General features: G+C 40.5%; 2 protein-coding genes across 3 annotated transcripts; both read right to left on the bottom strand.

The window, feature by feature from the left end:
• Window positions 1-1,553: 1,553 nt before the first annotated feature.
• Window positions 1,554-23,732, bottom strand: si:dkey-9l20.3. 2 transcript variants are annotated; one of them, XM_073939687.1, is made up of 46 exons: window positions 23,376-23,732; window positions 22,985-23,251; window positions 22,799-22,894; window positions 22,507-22,636; window positions 22,246-22,373; window positions 21,830-22,096; window positions 21,646-21,741; window positions 21,365-21,494; window positions 21,139-21,266; window positions 20,748-21,014; window positions 20,562-20,657; window positions 20,277-20,406; window positions 20,016-20,143; window positions 19,600-19,866; window positions 19,416-19,511; window positions 19,134-19,263; window positions 18,908-19,035; window positions 18,517-18,783; window positions 18,331-18,426; window positions 18,046-18,175; window positions 17,785-17,912; window positions 17,369-17,635; window positions 17,185-17,280; window positions 16,904-17,033; window positions 16,678-16,805; window positions 16,287-16,553; window positions 16,101-16,196; window positions 15,816-15,945; window positions 15,555-15,682; window positions 15,139-15,405; window positions 14,955-15,050; window positions 14,674-14,803; window positions 14,451-14,578; window positions 14,060-14,326; window positions 13,874-13,969; window positions 13,589-13,718; window positions 13,328-13,455; window positions 9,838-10,104; window positions 8,565-8,660; window positions 8,356-8,476; window positions 6,353-6,454; window positions 6,067-6,251; window positions 4,879-5,033; window positions 3,258-3,500; window positions 1,956-2,118; window positions 1,554-1,818 (listed from the first exon to the last, which is right to left on the bottom strand). In XM_073939687.1, exons 2-46 carry the CDS (start codon window positions 23,249-23,251, stop codon window positions 1,738-1,740), a joined length of 7,002 nt encoding a protein of 2,333 aa, XP_073795788.1. In that variant the 5' UTR covers window positions 23,376-23,732; the 3' UTR covers window positions 1,554-1,737. The 2 variants fall into 2 exon arrangements, with proteins under 2 accessions (XP_073795788.1, XP_073795789.1); XM_073939688.1 differs by having other exon boundaries at window positions 22,985-23,411.
• LOC141380623 (uncharacterized) lies at window positions 23,651-26,459 on the bottom strand. Its single transcript, XM_073939691.1, has 9 exons — window positions 26,126-26,459; window positions 25,845-25,974; window positions 25,619-25,746; window positions 25,222-25,494; window positions 25,036-25,131; window positions 24,744-24,873; window positions 24,483-24,610; window positions 23,883-24,333; window positions 23,651-23,731 (listed from the first exon to the last, which is right to left on the bottom strand). The coding sequence occupies exons 1-9, from the start codon at window positions 26,243-26,245 to the stop codon at window positions 23,688-23,690; spliced, it is 1,500 nt and encodes a 499-aa protein (XP_073795792.1). The 5' UTR covers window positions 26,246-26,459; the 3' UTR covers window positions 23,651-23,687.
• Window positions 26,460-26,565: the final 106 nt, after the last annotated feature.

Genomic DNA, 26,565 nt, shown 5'->3' with positions numbered 1-26,565 from the left:
TATTTTATTATCGTTCATATATATTTTTTTGTATCTCATTTTTTATTTTGTTTTGTATCTGTTTAGAGATTCAAGGATCAGATGCAAAACAATTTATTACACTAAACAGTCTGATTAGGAATAGATTAAGCAAATAATAAATCAGTTGTAATTTTACACACTGCTCAAAAAATAAAGGGAACACTAAAATAACACATCCTACTGTAGATCTGAATGAACGAAATATTCTTAATAAATATTTAGTTCTCTACATAGCTGAATGTGCAGACAACAAAACCACATAAAAATGATCAATGGAAATCAAATATACTAACCCATGGGGGTCTGGATTTACAGTCACTCTCAAAATAGAAGTAAAAAACACACCCATAGTTTCCGCTACATTCATTCTTCCATGGCGGGACGCCACACCAAAATTCACCCCAACACTACTACATTACTTCTCATTCAAAGCATTCAGTCGTTTTTGTTTTTTTAATAGCGGGATATAATCTCATCAAAACGTTTTAAAAGGTAGTGAAGTATACACAAAAAAATACAAATAAAATATGTACACCTATATAAGTAACCCAAACAGTATTATATGTGTTAACACTAAAAATTAATAAAAATAAATAAAAATGACTCAGGTGAGGTTTGAACTCGGGTCGGCGTTGTTGTATTGCAACGTGCTGACCACTGGACCACTATGCTGGTGCGTATTGTACTGTTATCTGCAAGACTCTTTTAACCACAGTAGTACTTTCTATTGATAGCTTAATCTTCTTTCCCCTTTTTAGATTTCTGATCAAGTTATGTCAGATTTATTAATGTAGTGAATCATCTGATTTTCATTGAGCAGGTGTAATATTCATTAATATTAATTATTTGAATTCTTATATTCACTAAGGTGCTGCTGTTTGGGGTCGAATGATAGTCAAGTCATCATTAACCTCCAGGCTTTTTTTTTGTTTATGGGGCTGCGAGTAAATAAATAAAAAGAGCGGAGCTGCAGCAAAATAATGAATAAAAGAGTGAGGCTGTGGTCAAATAAATAAATAAAAAAGTGTGACTGCTGTGAGTGCAAGTAGCTAGGGACACCGGCCCTCGTGGCCAAAAAATGGACCGGCCCACCGGGAATTCTCCCAGTCCTCCCAATTAGCCAAATTTGGCCTGCTAGTAAGTGTGCTGCGTGATATTTAACTTGTTAAGTGAGGAAAGTGACCGACAGGACAATGTGGTAGAAATTGGTGCACAATAAATTTGTCACACTGAACAATCAGTACTGTGCTCCCTATACACAGGCTGGGCGCTGAAGAGACAAATATAGAGAAAAAAAACAGGTAATCTTTACCAAAAAAGAGTTCTTTCTGCACCTGGCTGGTGCAAACTACTGCGCAAGACATTTTCTTTTGTCAATGAAAATTATGCTGCATTTTGTTTTACTGATATAAATCTATAAAAGTGAAAAGCATGTTTAATAAATATTATAAACTTGGACTTTATGTAAGGCATACAAACATGCATGCAATAGGTGAAGAGCTTTTTTTTTTATAAAGAAGACAACAACTCACTTATATGCTAATCAAATTTATTTAAGAACATACTATTACTACAACACTGTAAATAGACAAAAACAAACAAAAAACAAATCCTTTAATTTAACACATTTATAGCCCAGGACATGCTCCTCCTCAATAACATATGGTTTAGTGTTTTAAATAATCGTTTTGACATCAGGCATCTTTTATCCAGCTCTTAAAGTCCAATGGTGATAGAGGCAGTGTGTTGGAAGTCCAAAGATCGACGCCTTCTGCGTTTACATCCAGGCTCACATGACTGAAGGGGACACACGGTTAACATTACTTACACGTGTATTTATTGTTTTCTTTAACATCATAGTTGTAATACAGTAAGTTGTCTAGCTTAGGGGTTAGTGTTTAAATGAAAATGCTTTGGGTATTGAATGAGTTTACCTGTGCACATTTGCCATTCTGCACCAGGCAGAGGTGGACCTGACAGTGCAAAAAGATGCGGTTCGAAGCTCCTGTGAAGGTGAACGTCCTGAAGGAGAAATAGCTTGTTGTGTCATTACCATTCTGCAGAATCTCCACTGTGCCATCCTCAGGGTTGGGGCATCTAGACAAGGCAGAAATAAAGACTTTTAAAGCTATGTTTCTATTCAAAGATGAAAATAGTTAGCATTTAAAATGTATAGCTTATGAAGATTGTAACACAGTGCTCCCAAAGGGGCTTGAATTTTCCTGTATTTTTTTTTCCTTTCTGGATTTCATGAGGCCTAATTCAACAGCGTAGCTTATATGGAATTTCCCAGATGTAAGTATGGAGCATATGGAATAATTTCCCGCCATGCAATAATAAATTATTTAATAAAATAAAATAAAAAATTATAAAGTCAGAATTCTGAGTTATAAAGTCGCAATTCCAAGTTCTAAAATCAGAATTGCAAGTTATTGAGTCAGAATTCTGAGTTCTAATGTCGCAATTTTGAGTTATAAAGTCAGAATTCTGAGTTATAATGTCGCAATAACTCAAAATTGCGACATTAGAACTCAGAATTCTGACTTTATAACTTAAAATTGCAACATTAGAACTCAGAATTCTGACTTTATAACTCAAAATTGTGACATTAGAACTCAGAGTTCTGAATGTACAAAATCAGAATTCCGATTTACAAAATCAGAATTGTGAGTTACAAAGTCAGAATACTGAGTTATAAAGTCCCAATTCTGAGTACTAAAATCAGAATTGTGAGTTTTAATGTCCCAATTTTGAGTTCTGAATTCAGAATTCTGAGGTTCTAAATTCGCAATTTTGAGTTATAAAGTCGCAATTCCGAGTTCTAAAATAAGAATTGCAAGTTATTGAGTCAGAATTCGAGTTCTAATGTCGCAATTTTAAGTTATAAAGTCGCAATTCCGAGTTCCAAAATCAGAATTGCAAGTTATTGAGTCAGAATTCTGAGTTTTAATGTCGCAATTTCAAGTTATAAAGTCAGAATTCTGAGTTATAATGCCATAATAACTTAATTGCGACCTTATAACTCAAAGTTACAAACTCCAAAATTATGACATTATAACTCTAATTTGGACTTTACAACTCAGAATTGCAACATTAAAACTCAGAATTCTGAATTTTCGAAGTCAGAATACCGAGTTATAAAGTCCCAATTCTGAGTTCTAAAATGTGACTGTGGAACGCTTTACACCCAACTCTGGTAGTAAGCTAATGATGGAAACTTAAAGTAAGTGACTTACTCTCTAACAATGAGGTTCCATCGAGTTTGATGTTGAATATCATTCACTGGTGTGGCCCAGCAGTTGTCCAGAACTGTTGCAATCTGACGTCTGTCCACTCCTTCCACCTCAACCGCCACATACATCATCTGGTTCACCTGCACTTCCACGTCACCCTCATATGGTTGGGTAAACTGAGCATCATGATAAGGAATCATTCTGATCCAATATATGCCTTGTCCAGGAAGATCTATGCTCAACACACTGGGACAAAATGTAAAAGCAGTTTTAATAACTTCTTAAATACATACAGTACATAGTAAAATATAAGGGGAACAAATGTAAGAACAGTGATGGAAGTGACAAAAGAGAAACAATCTATGCTAAATATAAATAATGATAGTAATAATATTAATAATTAGGGGATGCACAGATGACATTTTTTTTAAAGACTTTTATCTTTTTGGGGGATGTGGCAGTATTGCCATGTAATGTCTTAGCGAGACCAAAAGATCGCTCACTCTCAAACCAGGTTTATACTTCTGCGTCAAGTGACAATAGTATCTGGATGCAGCCTTTATGATGCAAGCTGAGATTGCATCTCTCAGAGATGCAGTGTCAGACACAGTGAACTCTATAGAGCTAGTGACGTCAGGTTGGGGTTTAGGGGTGGGGTTATGTAAGCGCATTAAAAAGCAATGGGATGCACCTCAGATTGCATCTGCACCAAGTCTGCAGCCAGACCCCTCTCTCGAGTGACCACCGTGACCCATGGTGCCTGCCTTGTGCGTAGCAGTGCATATATACTTCTGAGATCTGTTTGTGTAGCTCTGCAATAACATTTCAGAAAACGCTAGTTGTGAGGTGTTTACGTTCCTCTGTGTCGAGTGTCTTCGCAGGTGTTTTGTTTTTTCTGAATGCTACCTTAAAGTACACGTAGCTAAAACTCGCTCATTCTGAGGCAGGAACTGGCGGACGTGCAACAATTTTAATTATAAGGTAAACACAAAACAAAAGTTTCCATCTGGAGCTCCTTTACGGGACTCCAAACTTGTAAACAGTCCCTTCAACCGGTTCGCGCGGCTCTCACTTCCGCCCACACTAGTCAGTGCGACCAATCACAGAGCTCGTGCTAAGCATTATTGCGACCTGTAGTTACTTTGTGTTGTACAGAAATGTACAGAAATGTGAGAAATATAGCTTGCCCTTTATTGTTATCGCGATTCAAGTTAAACCACAGCACCACATATGCGCATTGGTTAAATGTCCTTTTATTTTAAACCGAGTTCTTATTGATTTTGCTGTAGAAAGTACAATATAAAAGGAATTGTAATTGTATTTTCAATAGGACACTGATTTCTAGAAATTTATTTAAATTTAGTTATATTTAAACATTTTTGAAATGTTATTAAAGAGTGATAGCTGGAGAGCCACATGTTTTTGGTCAAAGGGCCACATGTGGCTCCCGAGCCATAGGTTCCCTACCCCTGGTCTTAGATGGGCGATTGTTATAGAGATAGACGGAGCTGTGCCAGTAACCATAACCCTGCTTAGTTCTTAATTGACAGAGAATGATGCAACCAACTGATTTAAATGTATGGTGTACATTTTAAAATCACAAAACTTTCTGTTCATTTCCTACCTATGTTCTGCTTGTATGTCCTTAGGCATAGAGAGGGTCTGGATCAGAGGGTACACGCAAGAAAAATGTATGTTTACCCATCTTTCTCTTGTAATAAGACTCTTTGGCAACTTAGAATGAATGGAGTTTTGGTAGATGAAGTGAGTGGAGTTGCTCTGTGAAGACATGAATACAGATAAAATGCATCAACAATGGCATCACATTGTAAAACCACAATCTGTTGAGTAACAGTGTCCCACATATTGTGACTCACGGGTGTTCATTTACGATCTCGGATTGTGTTATGAGACCTTAGTATCTGCTCAGTTCATTTTTAATGTTAAAAAATTTAAAAATAGCTTAAAGGGATTAATAAAGTTGACCTTAAAATGTTTTTTTTTTTTTAATTATAAACTGCTTTTATCCTAGACGAAATAAAGCAAATAAGACTTTCTCCAGAAGAAAAAATATTATCAGACATACTGTGAAATTTTCCTTGCTCTGTTAAACATCATTTGGGAAATATTTAAAAAAGGAAAAAATCAAAGGGGGTTAATAATTCTGATTATTACAGATCTATCTATCTATCTGTACACAGTATAAGATATATATATATATATATATATATATATATATATATATATATATATATATATATATATATATAGATAGATAGATAGATAGATAGATAGATAGATAGATAGATAGATAGATAGATAGATAGATAGATAGATAGATAGATAGACTGAAAAATTTATGATAGAAAACAATGGCTGCAATGTCATACAGAGCTTTGATGTAGTCAAGACCTGCTTTTTAGATACTTTAAGTGTACATTACTCTGAAAATAAATCTACATCATGAGTTTTCATCATGCGATCAACATTTCTAAAGTATAAGTAGAAATAAAAATTAAATATCTGAAAAGGTACTGGCAGCTTGTTATTAGGTATTTCTACCATATTGTAAGTGATCAACCCAGAACCCAGTACTAAAATGTCAATAAAATAACTTTGTTAAACTTCTTAACATCAAAAGTCATAGAAGCAGAGATTAAGTTCTCATAATACGAACCAAAATTGTAAACAAACAAACATAGAGAGGGTCTGGATCAGAAAACAGAAAACTATGAATCACAAAATATAGGAAACTATTAATAGTAATTTTTAATATTTCACATAAAAGAAACATTAATGAAGCAGGCATTACCGACAGATTTGTCCCGCAGATGTGGTCTTCATTGTCAAAATGAAACAGCACTCTGTCATTTTCAACAATCCCTGTGCAGTTGGGGTCATTTAGATGTAGGACCTCGGGAGAAAACCCAAATTCGAAGAGTTGGCATCGGGAAAGAGATAAGAAACCAGTGCTGCTGGCACAGTACTCCATGGCATCTACACAAAAAGGTTTTCTTAATTATGATTTATATTATCCTGTATTATCATTTATCACAAGATTGTGTTGTGCTGCGGTACATCTGGCCTGACAAGCTTACCAAAAGTTTCAGGATTAGGCCTGTGTCCTTCCAAACAACCACAGCCGTAGCCATCTTTATAACGGCAAACTTCCTTTTGAGTGCAGTTTAAGGTACTACAAACTACATGAAGAAAGAAAGTGTAAATGTCACAGTTGAAAGTACAAGAATGTTGCATTGTTATGTGCCTGGTTTAACAATAATTTAATGAGTGAATTTTGTTAGGAAGTGCCATTTAATGGTGGTCACTGTAAGAACCTGCAGATGACATTAACCAACAAGTGAGCTGTTGAAGACAAGTGTCTCTGCCCTGTACATTTTATATCAGCTTATAGTGCTCCCTGTTAACAAGATGATGATCTGAATTAGGTGTTTTCAGTAAGGAAGACATACGAAATGTGCAGGGCGAGACCTGTGGAATTGAGACCTACTGGCTTAGATCAGAGGTTCTCGACCTTTTTCCAATTCTGGACCCACCTCTTTCTCCTTTGTTCTACTGCACAATATATATAAAAAGCTAAAATTCAAACAAATTTTAAATAAAGCTTTAAAACTTAAAATATTTTTTTTTCTAACGTTTTTAAATTATTTCAAGAGTTCACACTTAGCTGATGGTTGGTAATAAGCTAGTTTGGCATGCTCTCCCGGGGGAGAGCCCTGAGCTCATGAGATCCTCGAGCCCGGGGCGCGGGGCTCCCTCCTGTTTGCAGGGCAAGAGGGAATTTGAGCTCAGGTAGATCACGAGATTTTGGGGGGGGAGAGATTCTTCAAGACGAAGATGACTAAAGGTAAGATGCTTTGGTTATTGTGGGAAAAAAGGAATTTGTTTTTATTACTTTTGTGTCTTTATTTTTTATTAGAAAAATGTTTAGACTAACAACAGATCAATCAATCTTTTCTATTGTATTATAACACATCTTGACCAGACATACTTCCTCTTTTTTACTGTGCTGCATACTTTTTAGAAGAACTGCTGACTAGTGGAAAAAGCAGAATGAGAATAAATTTAGGTTTGTTCTGCTGTCTGGACATATCACAAGGAGCATGATCTTTGTAGAAGGTATGAAATATATTAAAGATGCTCGTAATTGTTCAGTTCTGGTATGCAGAGAAAGTTTGCAAAAAGAGGAAGTATGTCTAGGGGTTACAAAGAGCCAAGGGACTGCAGAATGACTGATCAGTGACGTTAAACCAAAACTCCACCTGTTATTGTCAGTTGTGTATATATGCTGGAGTCAGGAAATGTAAGTTGCTTGTGAACCTCTTGAATGTAATTCTTGTATTGCATAGGGGTAACATAACCCAGAGCTCTGTCATCGAATTAGTCATTTGTATCTAATAAATTACTAATATTTTTGATATTAGAGACTCCAAGAACACCAGAACACTCTCCTAACCTTTTCTTATTGAACATGCATGGAATTGGCTTGATATTCCAACATTATTTATACTGAGTTAGGAATCGTCTGATTGGTTGTTCGCAAATTAGCTTGATTCGGGGCCAGCCGTGCCAATCATAAGCACGCGATCCTCTTAAAAGAAGTTTATAAATAAACATCACATATACTAGGCCTATTTGAAAAGTACATTTACTTGGCTTGTCAAAGTTAGTTGCACTACTTTTATTAACACGCCATTAATTCTCCGTTTTCACCCACAGTCTAAAGACATACAGTATGCAGCATAGGTGAATTGAAACAACTAAATTGACCATAGTGTATGAGATTTTATGGTGATTAACTGCACTGGAGGTTCACACATTAGTGTACTCCCAGTGTTGTGTTGCGGCTGAAAGGGTAGGAAAGGGCCAGAGCAATTGGTGGTACATTCTGCTGTGACGACCTGTGATAAATTAATTACTAAGTCAAAGGAAAGTAAGTGAAGGATTTCTCAACTAGCATGACATTGCCACAAATAAAATTCAAATTTTGAATGAAGAATACATCAATTTTAAAAAAAGTTAATGAATTAATCTCTAATCATGATTTCCTTGAGTAAAGTAACTGCATTATACATTACATTACCATCATAAACAGGAAATATCCAGTGACCACTGGCATTGACGTTGCTGCTGCATGATAATTCAGTAGATTTAATCAGCGATACAGTGTAAGAGTTCACAGAGTCCACAGTATTATAGAAAGCCTGAGTGAAAAAAGAACGTAAATTTGGGTTAGTAAAATTAATCTCTTTTAAATTGCAAAAATAATAATAATAATAAATTGAGCCTTACTAGCCATTGCTGCTCTGTTTCTGCAATGTTTCCATAGTTGAACAAGACGAAGGAGTGGTCAGCATTGGAGACTAAAATCACTTGAAAAGTAACTACCTGTAGAACACAGATAGACAACATTAAAGCCTGGTTTATACTCGACGTGTCCGCTAGTTCGCTTGAGAGCACGCGACGAATGTGACGTCATCGCGGTGTTAGCAGGAGTTCACTTTGGGTGCTCGCGACATGATTTCGTCTAGTGGTGCGTAAAGCATTTTTTGAGACTCGAGCGAACAGTGCACCACATTTGATTTGAGTTGAATATGAAACAGTTTGAAGAGATTTTGTCTGAAACAGTACGACAGTACGGACATCTTTATGATCCCTGATCATAGAGAAAAGCAGAGGATCAATAATTCTTGCCGTGGGAAAGGAGGAAAGTTTTTGTTAAAAGGTTTGGAAAAACCAGAGGAATAAGTTTTTAAAAAACAAGAGACCATGGCAAAAGTGAGCCAGGTACACAATTACAGAAATATGTTTTTCCACTAGTCATAGATTTTACTCTGATGTATATATACAGATGTGAATTTAAAACTATTTAATAGTAACAAAACTATAATAAAGGAACTGGAAAGGAATGTTTGAACCTATCAGTTTACAATATCCTGATGGCCTGTTTTTCTAGGCTTTATTGGTGATAATGGTCAGGAATGTTGGACTATTATTGCCTTTTAAGAACAAGTAGAGGACAGAAACTAGCCAGACAGTAATGTGTCAATTATGGACTTACTACAAAAAAAAAAAAAAACATCTGTATTTTTAAGTAAGTGTGCTCTTTTATTTTGCTTTTATTCTTGCCATAATAAAAATACATAATTGTAGAGCAACTTATATTCTGTTGTTATCGATATTTTATAAATCTTTAATAGGTAAAACTGTTGGAAATATAAACAAAAGCAAGTGATGCATCAAAGTTTGATTTTAAAAAACAATGTATAAAAACAATAAAAATAATTAGCATCAAAATACTGAATTATAATGATATGATGCAGTTCCATAAACTTTCTACTTCTCTGTTAATCCGTCTGATTTTGAGGTCAGTTTCTTTTGACTGCCACCTGTCGTTTTAAACAACATCACAACGGCGAACGCGATGAGTATAAAAGCCATGCGAGGTGCGCGCTGCGATGCCAGGCGAAAATATAAATCCAGCTTAAGGGTCATTCAAAGAAACATGTAACGCATTGGAAAATCAAAGTTGAATAAGTACTGATATGTGAAGATTAGATCTTACCCCTGCACCATCATAATATGGCACGTTGTCCCACGTAGCAACAAAAGCTGAGGAAGCAGTAAAATCTATGTTAGGGGAGTATTGTTTTACAGCTGCGGTGACTTGTGCCAGTACAGCACAGCTTGTATCCTCTCTATAGGAGATGGTTCCGCCCTGTCTGTTGTCGAAGTGAGTCCAAAGGGGAGCAATGATGTCTCTTCCAGAATTCAGAAGGGGCACGCTGTTGAACAGTGGCTCGGTAAATGTTAGAAGGCCATTGTTGTTCACCTAAAGTTCAGGACAAAACATTTTTAGATTAATATATTTCTAGACAGAACAAGTTATTCTGTGAAGTCCCCTAAAATTTTTTATAGCAAAAAGTTGTATATGATTATATCAGTCTAAGGAGAAATTAAGCTACCAGTTTTAATCATTTAACTCTTTTTTTTTTTTTTTTTTTTTAAGTTGCCAGCCACTGCTAGCATTTTTGATGATTTTCATCTAAATTTGAAAGTTCTCTAAATATTTTCGGCTTTGAATATATGACCATATTATATATCAAAATAAAGAACCAACCATCTGCTAGAAAAAACAAACAAACATTTTATTCTATCTTCCTGTGTTCATGTTTATACCCTAATGCAGGTAGGTTTCAAGAATTGTCTTTAAACACACACACTCTATACATCCACACACACATATAATATATACTGTGCATACATATTGGGGTGGACAATGAAACTGAAAGCCTGGTTTTATACAACAATAATTCTCTCAGTCACTGATCTTGCTGTGTTTATGTTGGTGCATTATCATCCTGATAAATGGTACACCTTCAGGATATAATCTTTCAACCATTGGGTGGACATGGAATGGTTTGGTAGTGCTTGGCATTGATGCACCCATCTAGCACTAGTATTGATCCAAGAGAATGCCTTAATATTGCAGCTTAAGGCTGATTTATACTTCTGCGTCAGGCGCACGCTTATGCTACGGCGCAGCCTACACGTTGACGCATAGCCCTATGCCGTGGCCGTCACTGATGTGCATCTCTGAAAAAATTTAACTACATGTCGCACCGACGCATAGCGCAAGCTCTGCGATTGGTCAGCTTGGTAGCACTGATGAGTCTGGATAGCATTGAGAGCCGCGCAAGCCCGATGGAGCGATTGTTTACAAGTGTGGAGTCCCATGAAGGAGGTCCGGATGGAAAGTTTTGTTTTGTGTTTACCTCGTAGTTAAAGTTGTTTCACGTCCACCGGTTCCTGCCTCAAAATGAGCAAGTTTGAGCCACTTGTACATTCAGGAAGTGTTCAGAAAAAACAAATCACCAGCGAAGAAACACGACACGGAGGAACATAAACACCTCACTGCCAACAAGCGTTTTGGAAGTGTTAAAGCAGACCAACAGAGACAGCATGGAGAAGTATAAATGCACGACTACGCACGTTGCATGCACCTTGGGTTACGCCGATCACTTGACGCAGAAGTATAAACAAGGCTTTAAACCATCACTTATCAACCCCAATGCTTCAGTCTGGGCATGCAACACTGGGTTGAATGCTTTCTTGGGGTTTCTCCACACCGTAATTGTGTGGTTGACAGTGAAATTGGATTTTTCAGAGAACAATACATGTTTCACATTGTCTACAGCCCAAGATTTTTGCTGCTGGCACACTGAACATTTGGTATTGACATCAGTGAACAAAAGTTAGGCTATAGCAGCCTGGCCATGTACATTGGGCCTGTGGGCCTGTATATATATAATGACTTAAACCACACTGAACTGAGCTAAACTGAACTGAACTTAAACACTAAAAACTGAACTACCCTGATCCAGCTACTATGACCATTTATGTGAAGCTGCTTTGACACAATCTACATTGTAAAAGCGCTATACAAATAAAGCTGAACTGAATTTAATTGAATATACAGATGTTACTACTTCAATGTGTTCCTTGTGCCGCCATTCATACCGCGGCGACGGCGGTACTTGATGCGCCAGCAGCATTTGACCGCTGGGTGGCACTTTAACCACAGATATTCATCTTTGCCTTTTCACAATGCTAAACAGACTGTTCTGTAGGCGTAGCTTACTGTATGTGATGTGATGTGTTCAATTAAAATATAATATTAATTGAGTTTTTCTGTATATTTACTTTCTACAACTATCTTCGTCTGGAAGAAACCCCCCTCATCCCCTTCTTCCACCTTTATAAAGAATGGGCGGCACTATGGCCCAGTGACTAGCACTGTTGCCTCACAGCAAGAATACCAATGGAGTTGGGTCCTCGCTGAGCCATCTGGTATTTCTGTGCGGAGTTTGCATGTTCTCCCTGTGACTGTGTGGGTTTCCTCTGGGTTCCCCGCTTTCCTCCCACCATCCAAATGTGCTCTATATTATAGATAAAATAAGCCTAAACCTTTTTCATAATGTCTGACTCTCAGGAAGTTTGACTTGGCCTCAGCAGCGGGGGAGTTTGAGATAGACCTGAGCTCAATCTCCACTCGCCCTGCAAAAGGGGTAAGCCCTGGGCTCGAGGATCCCTTGAGCTCAGGGCTCTCTCCCGGGGCAGCATGCCAAACATGCTATGTATAAATCATGAGCTAAGTGTGAACTCTTGAATTCTGCAGTGAATTGGGCAGCTGTTGTTTGATGGTTTTTGAATACGATTTGAGTTACACCTGGACATCCCTTTTAGGCTGATTCCTCTTGCATCTCCACATCCTCCTGTTGAATGTGGTTCATCCTACTTAGTGGTATTCTGACATTAGCCTGATTACTGTGGCTCTTTATACATCACAAAATCTTGCTGTCTTGGTCACAGCGAGACATGCTGTGCTATTGATCTGGTAATTAATCCTTTACACTCTACTCTTATAGGTGGAATGTACGATCAGTGAAGATTGACTGGTCAAATTTAGCCATGAAACTTTCAATACTAAATCTAAACCAGTTTTCATTCTCATTGTCCAACTCCTGTGCATAGGTTCTTTTAAATGTGTGTATGTGGGTGTATGCAAGCATGCACACGTGTACATGTTCACTCACCTGCACATGTACATATAAACACACATACACACATATGTGTGTGTGTTTGTGTCACATGCACTTATGTGTGTGTGTGTGTGTGTGTGTTGTAAAACACATTTCTAACCTCAAGCAGATCTAACCTTAAGCAGGGTGGATCATTTTGCTATATAGTAACATTATGTATTAGGCCAAAGAAAGGTTGTATAATTCTCATTTGTACCAATAATCTTTCTCTTTTTCAGATTTCACTCCCTGTTGCATGTGATGTTGTACCTGACTCAGGACATAAGTTAAGGCTACCACTACCATAATATAACTTACAATGCCGAAAAAATTTGAAAATGCAGGGAAGTGTTTTCACCTAATTGTGATTTATCTTGTCAGTGGCAAAGGAAGAATTAAGGAGACTTGAGAATTTAGTTTATAATTTATAAAAAAAAAAATCTTGATATGGAAAGTGACAAATGCAGTTCTTACAAAGGTCTGATTCAGAGTGCGTCCAAAATATTTGAAAGGCTGCTGCAGTATGATGGCTTCAGAGCTGCCGTTGTCCAAACGGGGTGTTACCATTTCTCCATTTCCAAATGGTATGAAATTGTCTGGCACTGGGGAACAGGTAAACGAGAGGGATTCCATGACAAGCTGCAGTGGCACAAGAGCTTATTGAACCCAGCCCCCCAAAGCCCACCCCAAGAGTGGCTTGCTGCAAAGAGTTTAAAAAATAACATGGGGTCTTACATTTTGGTGACCCATCCACCTGGAAAGCCCAGCAACCTGTCACCTTGATATTACTGCTTGATGAGAGCTCTGAGACACTGCGTGCTGGAACTAGGAAAGAGCTAGCAGAGTCCACGGTGCTATAGCCAGCCTGCGGAAGTGAATAAAAGATTGAATTTTGTTTTCTACTCAGAAATAGGAGAGAGTTGGATAGAAAGCGTTTCTTTTCCGTGCACAGGCATTTGCTTCTAAATTCTATCCTAAGACTCACTTTGCACAACGTACAAGAAACAGGTCTTCACTAACCTGCCATGGCTGTCCGGTCTCTGCAATATCTCCATAATAGATGAAGACAAAAGAGCGATGAACATTGTAGGCTAAAACCACTTGGAAATTGACCACCTTCAAAACAGCAACAGAGAGCAGTCAAAACCTTTTGAAACGAGCACGATCAACTGCTGATTGAAAATCAAAGATTCCAGCAGGTCTTACCCCTCCGCTATTATTGTAGGGCACACTTTTCCAGGTAGCGACAAACGCTGAAGCAGCTGCAAAAGGTATGTTGGGGAAGTATTGCTTGACTGCTGCAGTGACTTGTGCCAGAACATTACTGCTTGGCTTATTGATGTAAGAGATGCTTCCACCACGTCTACTGTCAAGTTGAGTCCAAAGAGGAGCAATGATATCTCTTTTAGGGTTCAGGGAGGAGTTGGAGGCAGGCAGCGGCTTAGTAAATGTTAGGTATCCATTGCTGTTCATCTAGAATTTAGGATCAAACATTTTCATGATTAGTTTTTAAAGTGCTATGAGGAGAATGCTTTAGACGTGAGAGCCGTATAAATAAATTGTGACTTGTGTGGTGGGATGAAATTGTAATGCTCACATAGATCTGACTGTATGTACGTCCAAAGAATTTGAAAGGCTGCTGCAAGGAAATGGCATCTGAGCTTCCATCGTTGGCAGTGGAGTTCACTGCTTGGCCATCGTCTGAAGGCAGGAAATTGCTTGGCACTGCAAAAAAGATTAGTGAGAATTTTGTTGTTGTTGTGATGTAGAAACACAAGGTCACAAAGGTTAAGACTGAGCTACCGATTGCTCTGGCTTACCTTTTGTTGAGCCATCCACTGGGAAAGTGGAGCGACCATTCACATTGGTATTGCTGCTAGATGAGAGTTCTGAGGCGTTGCTTACTTTAATCGTGAAAGAATTGGCCGAGTCCACCGTGTCGTAACCAGCCTGTAGAAGTAAATGAATCATATTTAGCTCCCCAACTTTTTCTTGATATAGCTATCTTTTGTTAGAATGGAAGGCATGAGTTGAGGCAAAAGGCAGTTCCTGAACATTTCTCTCATTCCGAATAAGTGTATGAGGAGCGGTTTCCACTCACCAGCCAGGTTTGTCCCAACTGTGAGATGTTTCCATAATTCAGCAGGATGAAAGAGCGCTGAACACTGGAGGCTAAAACCACTTGGAAAGTAGCCACCTTCAAAGTACCAACACATGGCATTAAAATCTTTCCATACTTCACAGGACAGCAATAATTCACTTGATAAATAACGATCAGATCTTACCCCTCTACCATCATAGTATGGCACGTTGTCCCAGGTAGCAACAAAAGCTGATGAAGCAGTAAAATTTGCGTTAGGGGAGTTTTGTTTAATAGCTGCGTTGACTTGTGCCAGCACATCACTGCTTGTGTCCTCTCTACAGGAGATTGTTCCGCCCTGTCTGTTGTCAAAGTGAGTCCACAGGGGGGCAATGAGGTCTCTTCCAGAGTTCAGAAAGGGGATGCAGTCGGACGGCGGCTTAGCAAACGTTAGAAGGCCATTGTTGTTCACCTAAAGTTCAGGACAAAACATTTATGAAGAAGTCAGTGTCTGAACGACGTAAAGCTACCAGTTTCGCTCATTTTAGGAGACTTGTCAACTGAGATGAACTTGGATTAAAAATGCCTCTTGATATGGAAAGTGACAAATGCAGTTCTTACAAAGGTCTGATTCAGAGTGCGTCCAAAATATTTGAAAGGCTGCTGCAGTATAATGGCTTCAGAGCTGCCGTTGTCCAAACGGGGTGTTACCATTTCTCCATTTCCAAATGGTATGAAATTGTCTGGCACTGGGGAACAGGTAAACGAGAGGGATTCCATGACAAACTGCAGTGGCACAAGAGCTTATTGAACCCAGCCCCCCAAAGCCCACCCCAAGAGTGGCTTGCTGCAAAGAGTTTAAAAAATAACATGGGGTCTTACATTTTGGTGACCCATCCACCTGGAAAGCCCAGCAACCTGTCACCTTGATATTACTGCTTGATGAGAGCTCTGAGACACTGCGTGCTGGAACTAGGAAAGAGCTAGCAGAGTCCAGGGTGCTATAGCCAGCCTGCGGAAGTGAATAAAAGATTGAATTTTGTTTTCTACTCAGAAATAGGAGAGAGTTGGATAGAAAGCGTTTCTTTTCCATGCACAGGCATTTGCTTCTAAATTCTATCCTAAGACTCACTTTGCACAACGTACAAGAAACAGGTCTTCACTAACCTGCCATGGCTGTCCGGTCTCTGCAATATCTCCATAATAGATTAAGACAAAAGAGCGATGAACATTGTAGGCTAAAACCACTTGGAAATTGACCACCTTCAAAACAGCAACAGAGAGCAGTCAAAACCTTTTGAAACGAGCACGATCAACTGCTGATTGAAAATCAAAGATTCCAGCAGGTCTTACCCCTCCGCTATTATTGTAGGGCACACTTTTCCAGGTAGCGACAAACGCTGAAGCAGCTGCAAAAGGTATGTTGGGGAAGTATTGCTTGACCGCTGCAGTGACTTGTGCCAGAACATTACTGCTTGGCTTATTGATGTAAGAGATGCTTCCACCACGTCTACTGTCAAGTTGAGTCCAAAGAGGAGCAATGATATCTCTTTTAGGGTTCAGGGAGGAGTTGGAGGCAGGCAGCGGCTTAGTAAATGTTAGGTATCCATTGCTGTTCATCTAGAATTTAGGACCAAACATTTTCATGATTAGTTTTTAAAGTGCTATGAGGAGAATGCTTTAGACGTGAGAGCCGTATAAATAAATTGTGACTTGTGTGGTGGGATGAAATTGTAATGCTCACATAGATCTGACTGTATGTACGTCCAAAGAATTTGAAAGGCTGCTGCAAGGAAATGGCATCTGAGCTTCCATCGTTGGCAGTGGAGTTCACTGCTTGGCCATCGTCTGAAGGCAGGAAATTGCTTGGCACTGCAAAAAAGATTAGTGAGAATTTTGTTGTTGTTGTTGTGATGTAGAAACACAAGGTCACAAAGGTTAAGACTGAGCTACCGACTGCTCTGGCTTACCTTTTGTTGAGCCATCCACTGGGAAAGTGGAGCGACCATTCACATTGGTATTGCTGCTGGATGAGAGTTCTGAGGCGTTGCTTACTTTAATCGTGAAAGAATTGGCCGAGTCCACCGTGTCGTAACCAGCCTGTAGAAGTTAATGAATCATATTTAGCTCCCCAACTTTTTCTTGATAAAGCTATCTTTTGTTAGAATGGAAGGCATGAGTTGAGGCAAAAGGCAGTTCCTGGGCATTTCTCTCATTCCGAATAAGTGTATGAGAAGCGGTTTCCACTCACCAGCCAGGTTTGTCCCAACTTTGAGATGTTTCCATAATTCAGCAGGATGAAAGAGCGCTGAACACTGGAGGCTAAAACCACTTGGAAAGTAGCCACCTTCAAATTACCAACACATGGCATTAAAATCTTTCCATACTTCACAGGACAGCAATAATTCACTTGATAAATAACAATCAGATCTTACCCCTCTACCATCATAGTATGGCACGTTGTCCCAGGTAGCTACAAAAGCTGATGAAGCAGTAAAATTTGCGTTAGGGGAGTTTTGTTTAATAGCTGCGTTGACTTGTGCCAGCACATCACTGCTTGTGTCCTCTCTACAGGAGATTGTTCCGCCCTGTCTGTTGTCAAAGTGAGTCCACAGGGGGGCAATGAGGTCTCTTCCAGAGTTTAGAAAGGGGATGCAGTCGGACGGCGGCTTAGCAAACGTTAGAAGGCCATTGTTGTTCACCTAAAGTTCAGGACAAAACATTTATGAAGAAGTCAGTGTCTGAACGACGTAAAGCTACCAGTTTCGCTCATTTTAGGAGACTTGTCAACTGAGATGAACTTGGATTAAAAATGCCTCTTGATATGGAAAGTGACAAATGCAGTTCTTACAAAGGTCTGATTCAGAGTGCGTCCAAAATATTTGAAAGGCTGCTGCAGTATGATGGCTTCAGAGCTGCCGTTGTCCAAACGGGGTGTTACCATTTCTCCATTTCCAAATGGTATGAAATTGTCTGGCACTGGGGAACAGGTAAACGAGAGGGATTCCATGACAAGCTGCAGTGGCACAAGAGCTTATTGAACCCAGCCCCCCAAAGCCCACCCCAAGAGTGGCTTGCTGCAAAGAGTTTAAAAAATAACATGGGGTCTTACATTTTGGTGACCCATCCACCTGGAAAGCCCAGCAACCTGTCACCTTGATATTACTGCTTGATGAGAGCTCTGAGACACTGCGTGCTGGAACTAGGAAAGAGCTAGCAGAGTCCACGGTGCTATAGCCAGCCTGCGGAAGTGAATAAAAGATTGAATTTTGTTTTCTACTCAGAAATAGGAGAGAGTTGGATAGAAAGCGTTTCTTTTCCGTGCACAGGCATTTGCTTCTAAATTCTATCCTAAGACTCACTTTGCACAACGTACAAGAAACAGGTCTTCACTAACCTGCCATGGCTGTCCGGTCTCTGCAATATCTCCATAATAGATGAAGACAAAAGAGCGATGAACATTGTAGGCTAAAACCACTTGGAAATTGACCACCTTCAAAACAGCAACAGAGAGCAGTCAAAACCTTTTGAAACGAGCACGATCAACTGCTGATTGAAAATCAAAGATTCCAGCAGGTCTTACCCCTCCGCTATTATTGTAGGGCACACTTTTCCAGGTAGCGACAAACGCTGAAGCAGCTGCAAAAGGTATGTTGGGGAAGTATTGCTTGACCGCTGCAGTGACTTGTGCCAGAACATTACTGCTTGGCTTATTGATGTAAGAGATGCTTCCACCACGTCTACTGTCAAGTTGAGTCCAAAGAGGAGCAATGATATCTCTTTTAGGGTTCAGGGAGGAGTTGGAGGCAGGCAGCGGCTTAGTAAATGTTAGGTATCCATTGCTGTTCATCTAGAATTTAGGACCAAACATTTTCATGATTAGTTTTTAAAGTGCTATGAGGAGAATGCTTTAGACGTGAGAGCCGTATAAATAAATTGTGACTTGTGTGGTGGGATGAAATTGTAATGCTCACATAGATCTGACTGTATGTACGTCCAAAGAATTTGAAAGGCTGCTGCAAGGAAATGGCATCTGAGCTTCCATCGCTGGCAGTGGAGTTCACTGCTTGGCCATCGTCTGAAGGCAGGAAATTGCTTGGCACTGCAAAAAAGATTAGTGAGAATTTTGTTGTTGTTGTTGTGATGTAGAAACACAAGGTCACAAAGGTTAAGACTGAGCTACCGATTGCTCTGGCTTACCTTTTGTTGAGCCATCCACTGGGAAAGTGGAGCAACCATTCACATTGGTATTGCTGCTGGATGAGAGTTCTGAGGCGTTGGTTACTTTAATCGTGAAAGAATTGGCCGAGTCCACCGTGTCGTAACCAGCCTGTAGAAGTAAATGAATCATATTTAGCTCCCCCAACTTTTTCTTGATAAAGCTATCTTTTGTTAGAATGGAAGTCATGAGTTGAGGCAAAAGGCAGTTCCTGGGCATTTCTCTCATTCCGAATAAGTGTATGAGAAGCGGTTTCCACTCACCAGCCAGGTTTGTCCCAACTTTGAGATGTTTCCATAATTCAGCAGGATGAAAGAGCGCTGAACACTGGAGGCTAAAACCACTTGGAAAGTAGCCACCTTCAAAGTACCAACACATGGCATTAAAATCTTTCCATACTTCACAGGACAGCAATAATTCACTTGATAAATAACGATCAGATCTTACCCCTCTACCATCATAGTATGGCACGTTGTCCCAGGTAGCTACAAAAGCTGATGAAGCAGTAAAATTTGCGTTAGGGGAGTTTTGTTTAATAGCTGCGTTGACTTGTGCCAGCACATCACTGCTTGTGTCCTCTCTACAGGAGATTGTTCCGCCTTGTCTGTTGTCAAAGTGAGTCCACAGGGGGGCAATGAGGTCTCTTCCAGAGTTCAGAAAGGGGATGCAGTCGGACGGCGGCTTAGCAAACGTTAGAAGGCCATTGTTGTTCACCTAAAGTTCAGGAGAAAACATTTATGAAGAAGTCAGTGTCTGAACGACGTAAAGCTACCAGTTTCGCTCATTTAAGGAGACTTATCAACTGAGATGAACTTGGCTTAAAAATGCCTCTTGATATGGAAAGTGACAAATCCAGTTCTTACAAAGGTCTGATTCAGAGTGCGTCCAAAATATTTGAAAGGCTGCTGCAGTATAATGGCTTCAGAGCTGCCGTTGTCCAAACGGGGTGTTACCATTTCTCCATTTCCAAATGGTATGAAATTGTCTGGCACTGGGGAACAGGTAAACGAGAGGGATTCCATGACAAGCTGCAGTGGCACAAGAGCTTATTGAACCCAGCCCCCCAAAGCCCACCCCAAGAGTGGCTTGCTGCAAAGAGTTTAAAAAAAAACATGGGGTCTTACATTTTGGTGACCCATCCACCTGGAAAGCCCAGCAACCTGTCACCTTGATATTACTGCTTGATGAGAGCTCTGAGACACTGCGTGCTGGAACTAGGAAAGAGCTAGCAGAGTCCACGGTGCTATAGCCAGCCTGCGGAAGTGAATAAAAGATTGAATTTTGCTTTCTACTCAGAAATAGGAGAGAGTTGGATAGAAAGCGTTTCTTTTCCGTGCACAGGCATTTGCTTCTAAATTCTATCCTAAGACTCACTTTGCACAACGTACAAGAAACAGGTCTTCACTAACCTGCCATGGCTGTCCGGTCTCTGCAATATCTCCATAATAGATGAAGACAAAAGAGCGATGAACATTGTAGGCTAAAACCACTTGGAAATTGACCACCTTCAAAACAGCAACAGAGAGCAGTCAAAACCTTTTGAAACGAGCACGATCAACTGCTGATTGAAAATCAAAGATTCCAGCAGGTCTTACCCCTCCGCTATTATTGTAGGGCACACTTTTCCAGGTAGCGACAAACGCTGAAGCAGCTGCAAAAGGTATGTTGGGGAAGTATTGCTTGACCGCTGCAGTGACTTGTGCCAGAACATTACTGCTTGGCTTATTGATGTAAGAGATGCTTCCACCACGTCTACTGTCAAGTTCAGTCCAAAGAGGAGCAATGATATCTCTTTTAGGGTTCAGGGAGGAGTTGGAGGCAGGCAGCGGCTTAGTAAATGTTAGGTATCCATTGCTGTTCATCTAGAATTTAGGACCAAACATTTTCATGATTAGTTTTTAAAGTGCTATGAGGAGAATGCTTTAGACATGAGAGCCGTATAAATAAATTGTGACTTGTGTGGTGGGATGAAATTGTAATGCTCACATAGATCTGACTGTATGTACGTCCAAAGAATTTGAAAGGCTGCTGCAAGGAAATGGCATCTGAGCTTCCATCGTTGGCAGTGGAGTTCACTGCTTGGCCATCGTCTGAAGGCAGGAAATTGCTTGGCACTGCAAAAAAGATTAGTGAGAATTTTGTTGTTGTTGTTGTGATGTAGAAACACAAGGTCACAAAGGTTAAGACTGAGCTACCGACTGCTCTGGCTTACCTTTTGTTGAGCCATCCACTGGGAAAGTGGAGCGACCATTGACATTGGTATTGCTGCTGGATGAGAGTTCTGAGGCGTTGCTTACTTTAATCGTGAAAGAATTGGCCGAGTCCACCGTGTCGTAACCAGCCTGTAGAAGTAAATGAATCATATTTAGCTCCCCAACTTTTTCTTGATATAGCTATCTTTTGTTAGAATGGAAGGCATGAGTTGAGGCAAAAGGCAGTTCCTGGGCATTTCTCTCATTCCGAATAAGTGTATGAGAAGCGGTTTCCACTCACCAGCCAGGTTTGTCCCAACTTTGAGATGTTTCCATAATTCAGCAGGATGAAAGAGCGCTGAACACTGGAGGCTAAAACCACTTGGAAAGTAGCCACCTTCAAAGTACCAACACATGGCATTAAAATCTTTCCATACTTCACAGGACAGCAATAACTCACTTGATAAATAACGATCAGATCTTACCCCTCTACCATCATAGTATGGCACGTTGTCCCAGGTAGCTACAAAAGCTGATGAAGCAGTAAAACTTGCGTTAGGGGAGTTTTGTTTGATAGCTGCATTGACTTGTGCCAGCACATCACTGCTTGTGTCCTCTCTACAGGAGATTGTTCCGCCCTGTCTGTTGTCAAAGTGAGTCCACAGGGGGGCAATGAGGTCTCTTCCAGAGTTCAGAAAGGGGATGCAGTCGGACGGCGGCTTAGCAAACGTTAGAAGGCCATTGTTGTTCACCTAAAGTTCAGGACAAAACATTTATGAAGAAGTCAGTGTCTGAACGACGTAAAGCTACCAGTTTCGCTCATTTTAGGAGACTTGTCAACTGAGATGAACTTGGATTAAAAATGCCTCTTGATATGGAAAGTGACAAATGCAGTTCTTACAAAGGTCTGATTCAGAGTGCGTCCAAAATATTTGAAAGGCTGCTGCAGTATGATGGCTTCAGAGCTGCCGTTGTCCAAACGGGGTGTTACCATTTCTCCATTTCCAAATGGTATGAAATTGTCTGGCACTGGGGAACAGGTAAACGAGAGGGATTCCATGACAAGCTGCAGTGGCACAAGAGCTTATTGAACCCAGCCCCCCAAAGCCCACCCCAAGAGTGGCTTGCTGCAAAGAGTTTAAAAAATAACATGGGGTCTTACATTTTGGTGACCCATCCACCTGGAAAGCCCAGCAACCTGTCACCTTGATATTACTGCTTGATGAGAGCTCTGAGACACTGCGTGCTGGAACTAGGAAAGAGCTAGCAGAGTCCACGGTGCTATAGCCAGCCTGCGGAAGTGAATAAAAGATTGAATTTTGTTTTCTACTCAGAAATAGGAGAGAGTTAGATAGAAAGCGTTTCTTTTCCGTGCACAGGCATTTGCTTCTAAATTCTATCCTAAGACTCACTTTGCAATTGCCACAACGTACAAGAAACAGGTCTTCACTAACCTGCCATGGCTGTCCGGTCTCTGCAATATCTCCATAATAGATGAAGACAAAAGAGCGATGAACATTGTAGGCTAAAACCACTTGGAAATTGACCACCTTCAAAACAGCAACAGAGAGCAGTCAAAACCTTTTGAAATGAGCACGATCAACTGCTGATTGAAAATCAAAGATTCCAGCAGGTCTTACCCCTCCGCTATTATTGTAAGGCACACTTTTCCAGGTAGCGACAAACGCTGAAGCAGCTGCAAAAGGTATGTTGGGGAAGTATTGCTTGACCGCTGCAGTGACCTGTGCCAGAACATTACTGCTTGGCTTATTGATGTAAGAGATGCTTCCACCACGTCTACTGTCAAGTTGAGTCCAAAGAGGAGCAATGATATCTCTTTTAGGGTTCAGGGAGGAGTTGGAGGCAGGCAGCGGCTTAGTAAATGTTAGGTATCCATTGCTGTTCATCTAGAATTTAGGACCAAACATTTTCATGATTAGTTTTTAAAGTGCTATGAGGAGAATGCTTTAGACGTGAGAGCCGTATAAATAAATTGTGACTTGTGTGGTGGGATGAAATTGTAATGCTCACATAGATCTGACTGTATGTACGTCCAAAGAATTTGAAAGGCTGCTGCAAGGAAATGGCATCTGTGCTTCCATCGTTGGCAGTGGAGTTCACTGCTTGGCCATCGTCTGAAGGCAGGAAATTGCTTGGCACTGCAAAAAAGATTAGTGAGAATTTTGTTGTTGTTGTTGTGATGTAGAAACACAAGGTCACAAAGGTTAAGACTGAGCTACCGACTGCTCTGGCTTACCTTTTGTTGAGCCATCCACTGGGAAAGTGGAGCGACCATTGACATTGGTATTGCTGCTGGATGAGAGTTCTGAGGCGTTGCTTACTTTAATCGTGAAAGAATTGGCCGAGTCCACCGTGTCGTAACCAGCCTGTAGAAGTAAATGAATCATATTTAGCTCCCCAACTTTTTCTTGATATAGCTATCTTTTGTTAGAATGGAAGGCATGAGTTGAGGCAAAAGGCAGTTCCTGGGCATTTCTCTCATTCCGAATAAGTGTATGAGAAGCGGTTTCCACTCACCAGCCAGGTTTGTCCCAACTTTGAGATGTTTCCATAATTCAGCAGGATGAAAGAGCGCTGAACACTGGAGGCTAAAACCACTTGGAAAGTAGCCACCTTCAAAGTACCAACACATGGCATTAAAATCTTTCCATACTTCACAGGACAGCAATAACTCACTTGATAAATAACGATCAGATCTTACCCCTCTACCATCATAGTATGGCACGTTGTCCCAGGTAGCTACAAAAGCTGATGAAGCAGTAAAACTTGCGTTAGGGGAGTTTTGTTTAATAGCTGCGTTGACTTGTGCCAGCACATCACTGCTTGTGTCCTCTCTACAGGAGATTGTTCCGCCCTGTCTGTTGTCAAAGTGAGTCCACAGGGGGGCAATGAGGTCTCTTCCAGAGTTCAGAAAGGGGATGCAGTCGGACGGCGGCTTAGCAAACGTTAGAAGGCCATTGTTGTTCACCTAAAGTTCAGGACAAAACATTTATGAAGAAGTCAGTGTCTGAACGACGTAAAGCTACCAGTTTCGCTCATTTAAGGAGACTTGTCAACTGAGATGAACTTGGATTAAAAATGCCTCTTGATATGGAAAGTGACAAATGCAGTTCTTACAAAGGTCTGATTCAGAGTGCGTCCAAAATATTTGAAAGGCTGCTGCAGTATAATGGCTTCAGAGCTGCCGTTGTCCAAACGGGGTGTTACCATTTCTCCATTTCCAAATGGTATGAAATTGTCTGGCACTGGGGAACAGGTAAACGAGAGGGATTCCATGACAAGCTGCAGTGGCACAAGAGCTTATTGAACCCAGCCCCCCAAAGCCCACCCCAAGAGTGGCTTGCTGCAAAGAGTTTAAAAAATAACATGGGGTCTTACATTTTGGTGACCCATCCACCTGGAAAGCCCAGCAACCTGTCACCTTGATATTACTGCTTGATGAGAGCTCTGAGACACTGCGTGCTGGAACTAGGAAAGAGCTAGCAGAGTCCACGGTGCTATAGCCAGCCTGCGGAAGTGAATAAAAGATTGAATTTTGTTTTCTACTCAGAAATAGGAGAGAGTTGGATAGAAAGCGTTTCTTTTCCGTGCACAGGCATTTGCTTCTAAATTCTATCCTAAGACTCACTTTGCAATTGCCACAACGTACAAGAAACAGGTCTTCACTAACCTGCCATGGCTGTCCGGTCTCTGCAATATCTCCATAATAGATGAAGACAAAAGAGCGATGAACATTGTAGGCTAAAACCACTTGGAAATTGACCACCTTCAAAACAGCAACAGAGAGCAGTCAAAACCTTTTGAAACGAGCACGATCAACTGCTGATTGAAAATCAAAGATTCCAGCAGGTCTTACCCCTCCGCTATTATTGTAGGGCACACTTTTCCAGGTAGCGACAAACGCTGAAGCAGCTGCAAAAGGTATGTTGGGGAAGTATTGCTTGACCGCTGCAGTGACTTGTGCCAGAACATTACTGCTTGGCTTATTGATGTAAGAGATGCTTCCACCACGTCTACTGTCAAGTTGAGTCCAAAGAGGAGCAATGATATCTCTTTTAGGGTTCAGGGAGGAGGAGGAGTTGGAGGCAGGCAGCGGCTTAGTAAATGTTAGGTATCCATTGCTGTTCATCTAGAATTTAGGACCAAACATTTTCATGATTAGTTTTTAAAGTGCTATGAGGAGAATGCTTTAGACGTGAGAGCCGTATAAATAAATTGTGACTTGTGTGGTGGGATGAAATTGTAATGCTCACATAGATCTGACTGTATGTACGTCCAAAGAATTTGAAAGGCTGCTGCAAGGAAATGGCATCTGAGCTTCCATCGTTGGCAGTGGAGTTCACTGCTTGGCCATCGTCTGAAGGCAGGAAATTGCTTGGCACTGCAAAAAAGATTAGTGAGAATTTTGTTGTTGTTGTTGTGATGTAGAAACACAAGGTCACAAAGGTTAAGACTGAGCTACCGATTGCTCTGGCTTACCTTTTGTTGAGCCATCCACTGGGAAAGTGGAGCGACCATTCACATTGGTATTGCTGCTGGATGAGAGTTCTGAGGCGTTGCTTACTTTAATCGTGAAAGAATTGGCCGAGTCCACCGTGTCGTAACCAGCCTGTAGAAGTAAATGAATCATATTTAGCTCCCCAACTTTTTCTTGATAAAGCTATCTTTTGTTATAATGGAAGTCATGAGTTGAGGCAAAAGGCAGTTCCTGGGCATTTCTCTCATTCCGAATAAGTGTATGAGAAGCGGTTTCCACTCACCAGCCAGGTTTGTCCCAACTTTGAGATGTTTCCATAATTCAGCAGGATGAAAGAGCGCTGGACACTGGAGGCTAAAACCACTTGGAAAGTAGCCACCTTCAAATTACCAACACATGGCATTAAAATCTTTCCATACTTCACAGGACAGCAATAATTCACTTGATAAATAACGATCAGATCTTACCCCTCTACCATCATAGTATGGCACGTTGTCCCAGGTAGCTACAAAAGCTGATGAAGCAGTAAAATTTGCGTTAGGGGAGTTTTGTTTAATAGCTGCGTTGACTTGTGCCAGCACATCACTGCTTGTGTCCTCTCTACAGGAGATTGTTCCGCCCTGTCTGTTGTCAAAGTGTGTCCACAGGGGGGCAATGAGGTCTCTTCCAGAGTTCAGAAAGGGGATGCAGTCGGACGGCGGCTTAGCAAACGTTAGAAGGCCA

This window comes from Danio rerio, chromosome 23 (assembly GCF_049306965.1).
Source record: "Danio rerio strain Tuebingen ecotype United States chromosome 23, GRCz12tu, whole genome shotgun sequence".
In the NCBI taxonomy this organism is placed as follows: domain Eukaryota; kingdom Metazoa; phylum Chordata; class Actinopteri; order Cypriniformes; family Danionidae; genus Danio; species Danio rerio.
This window is presented reverse-complemented; position numbering and strand designations above follow the sequence as displayed.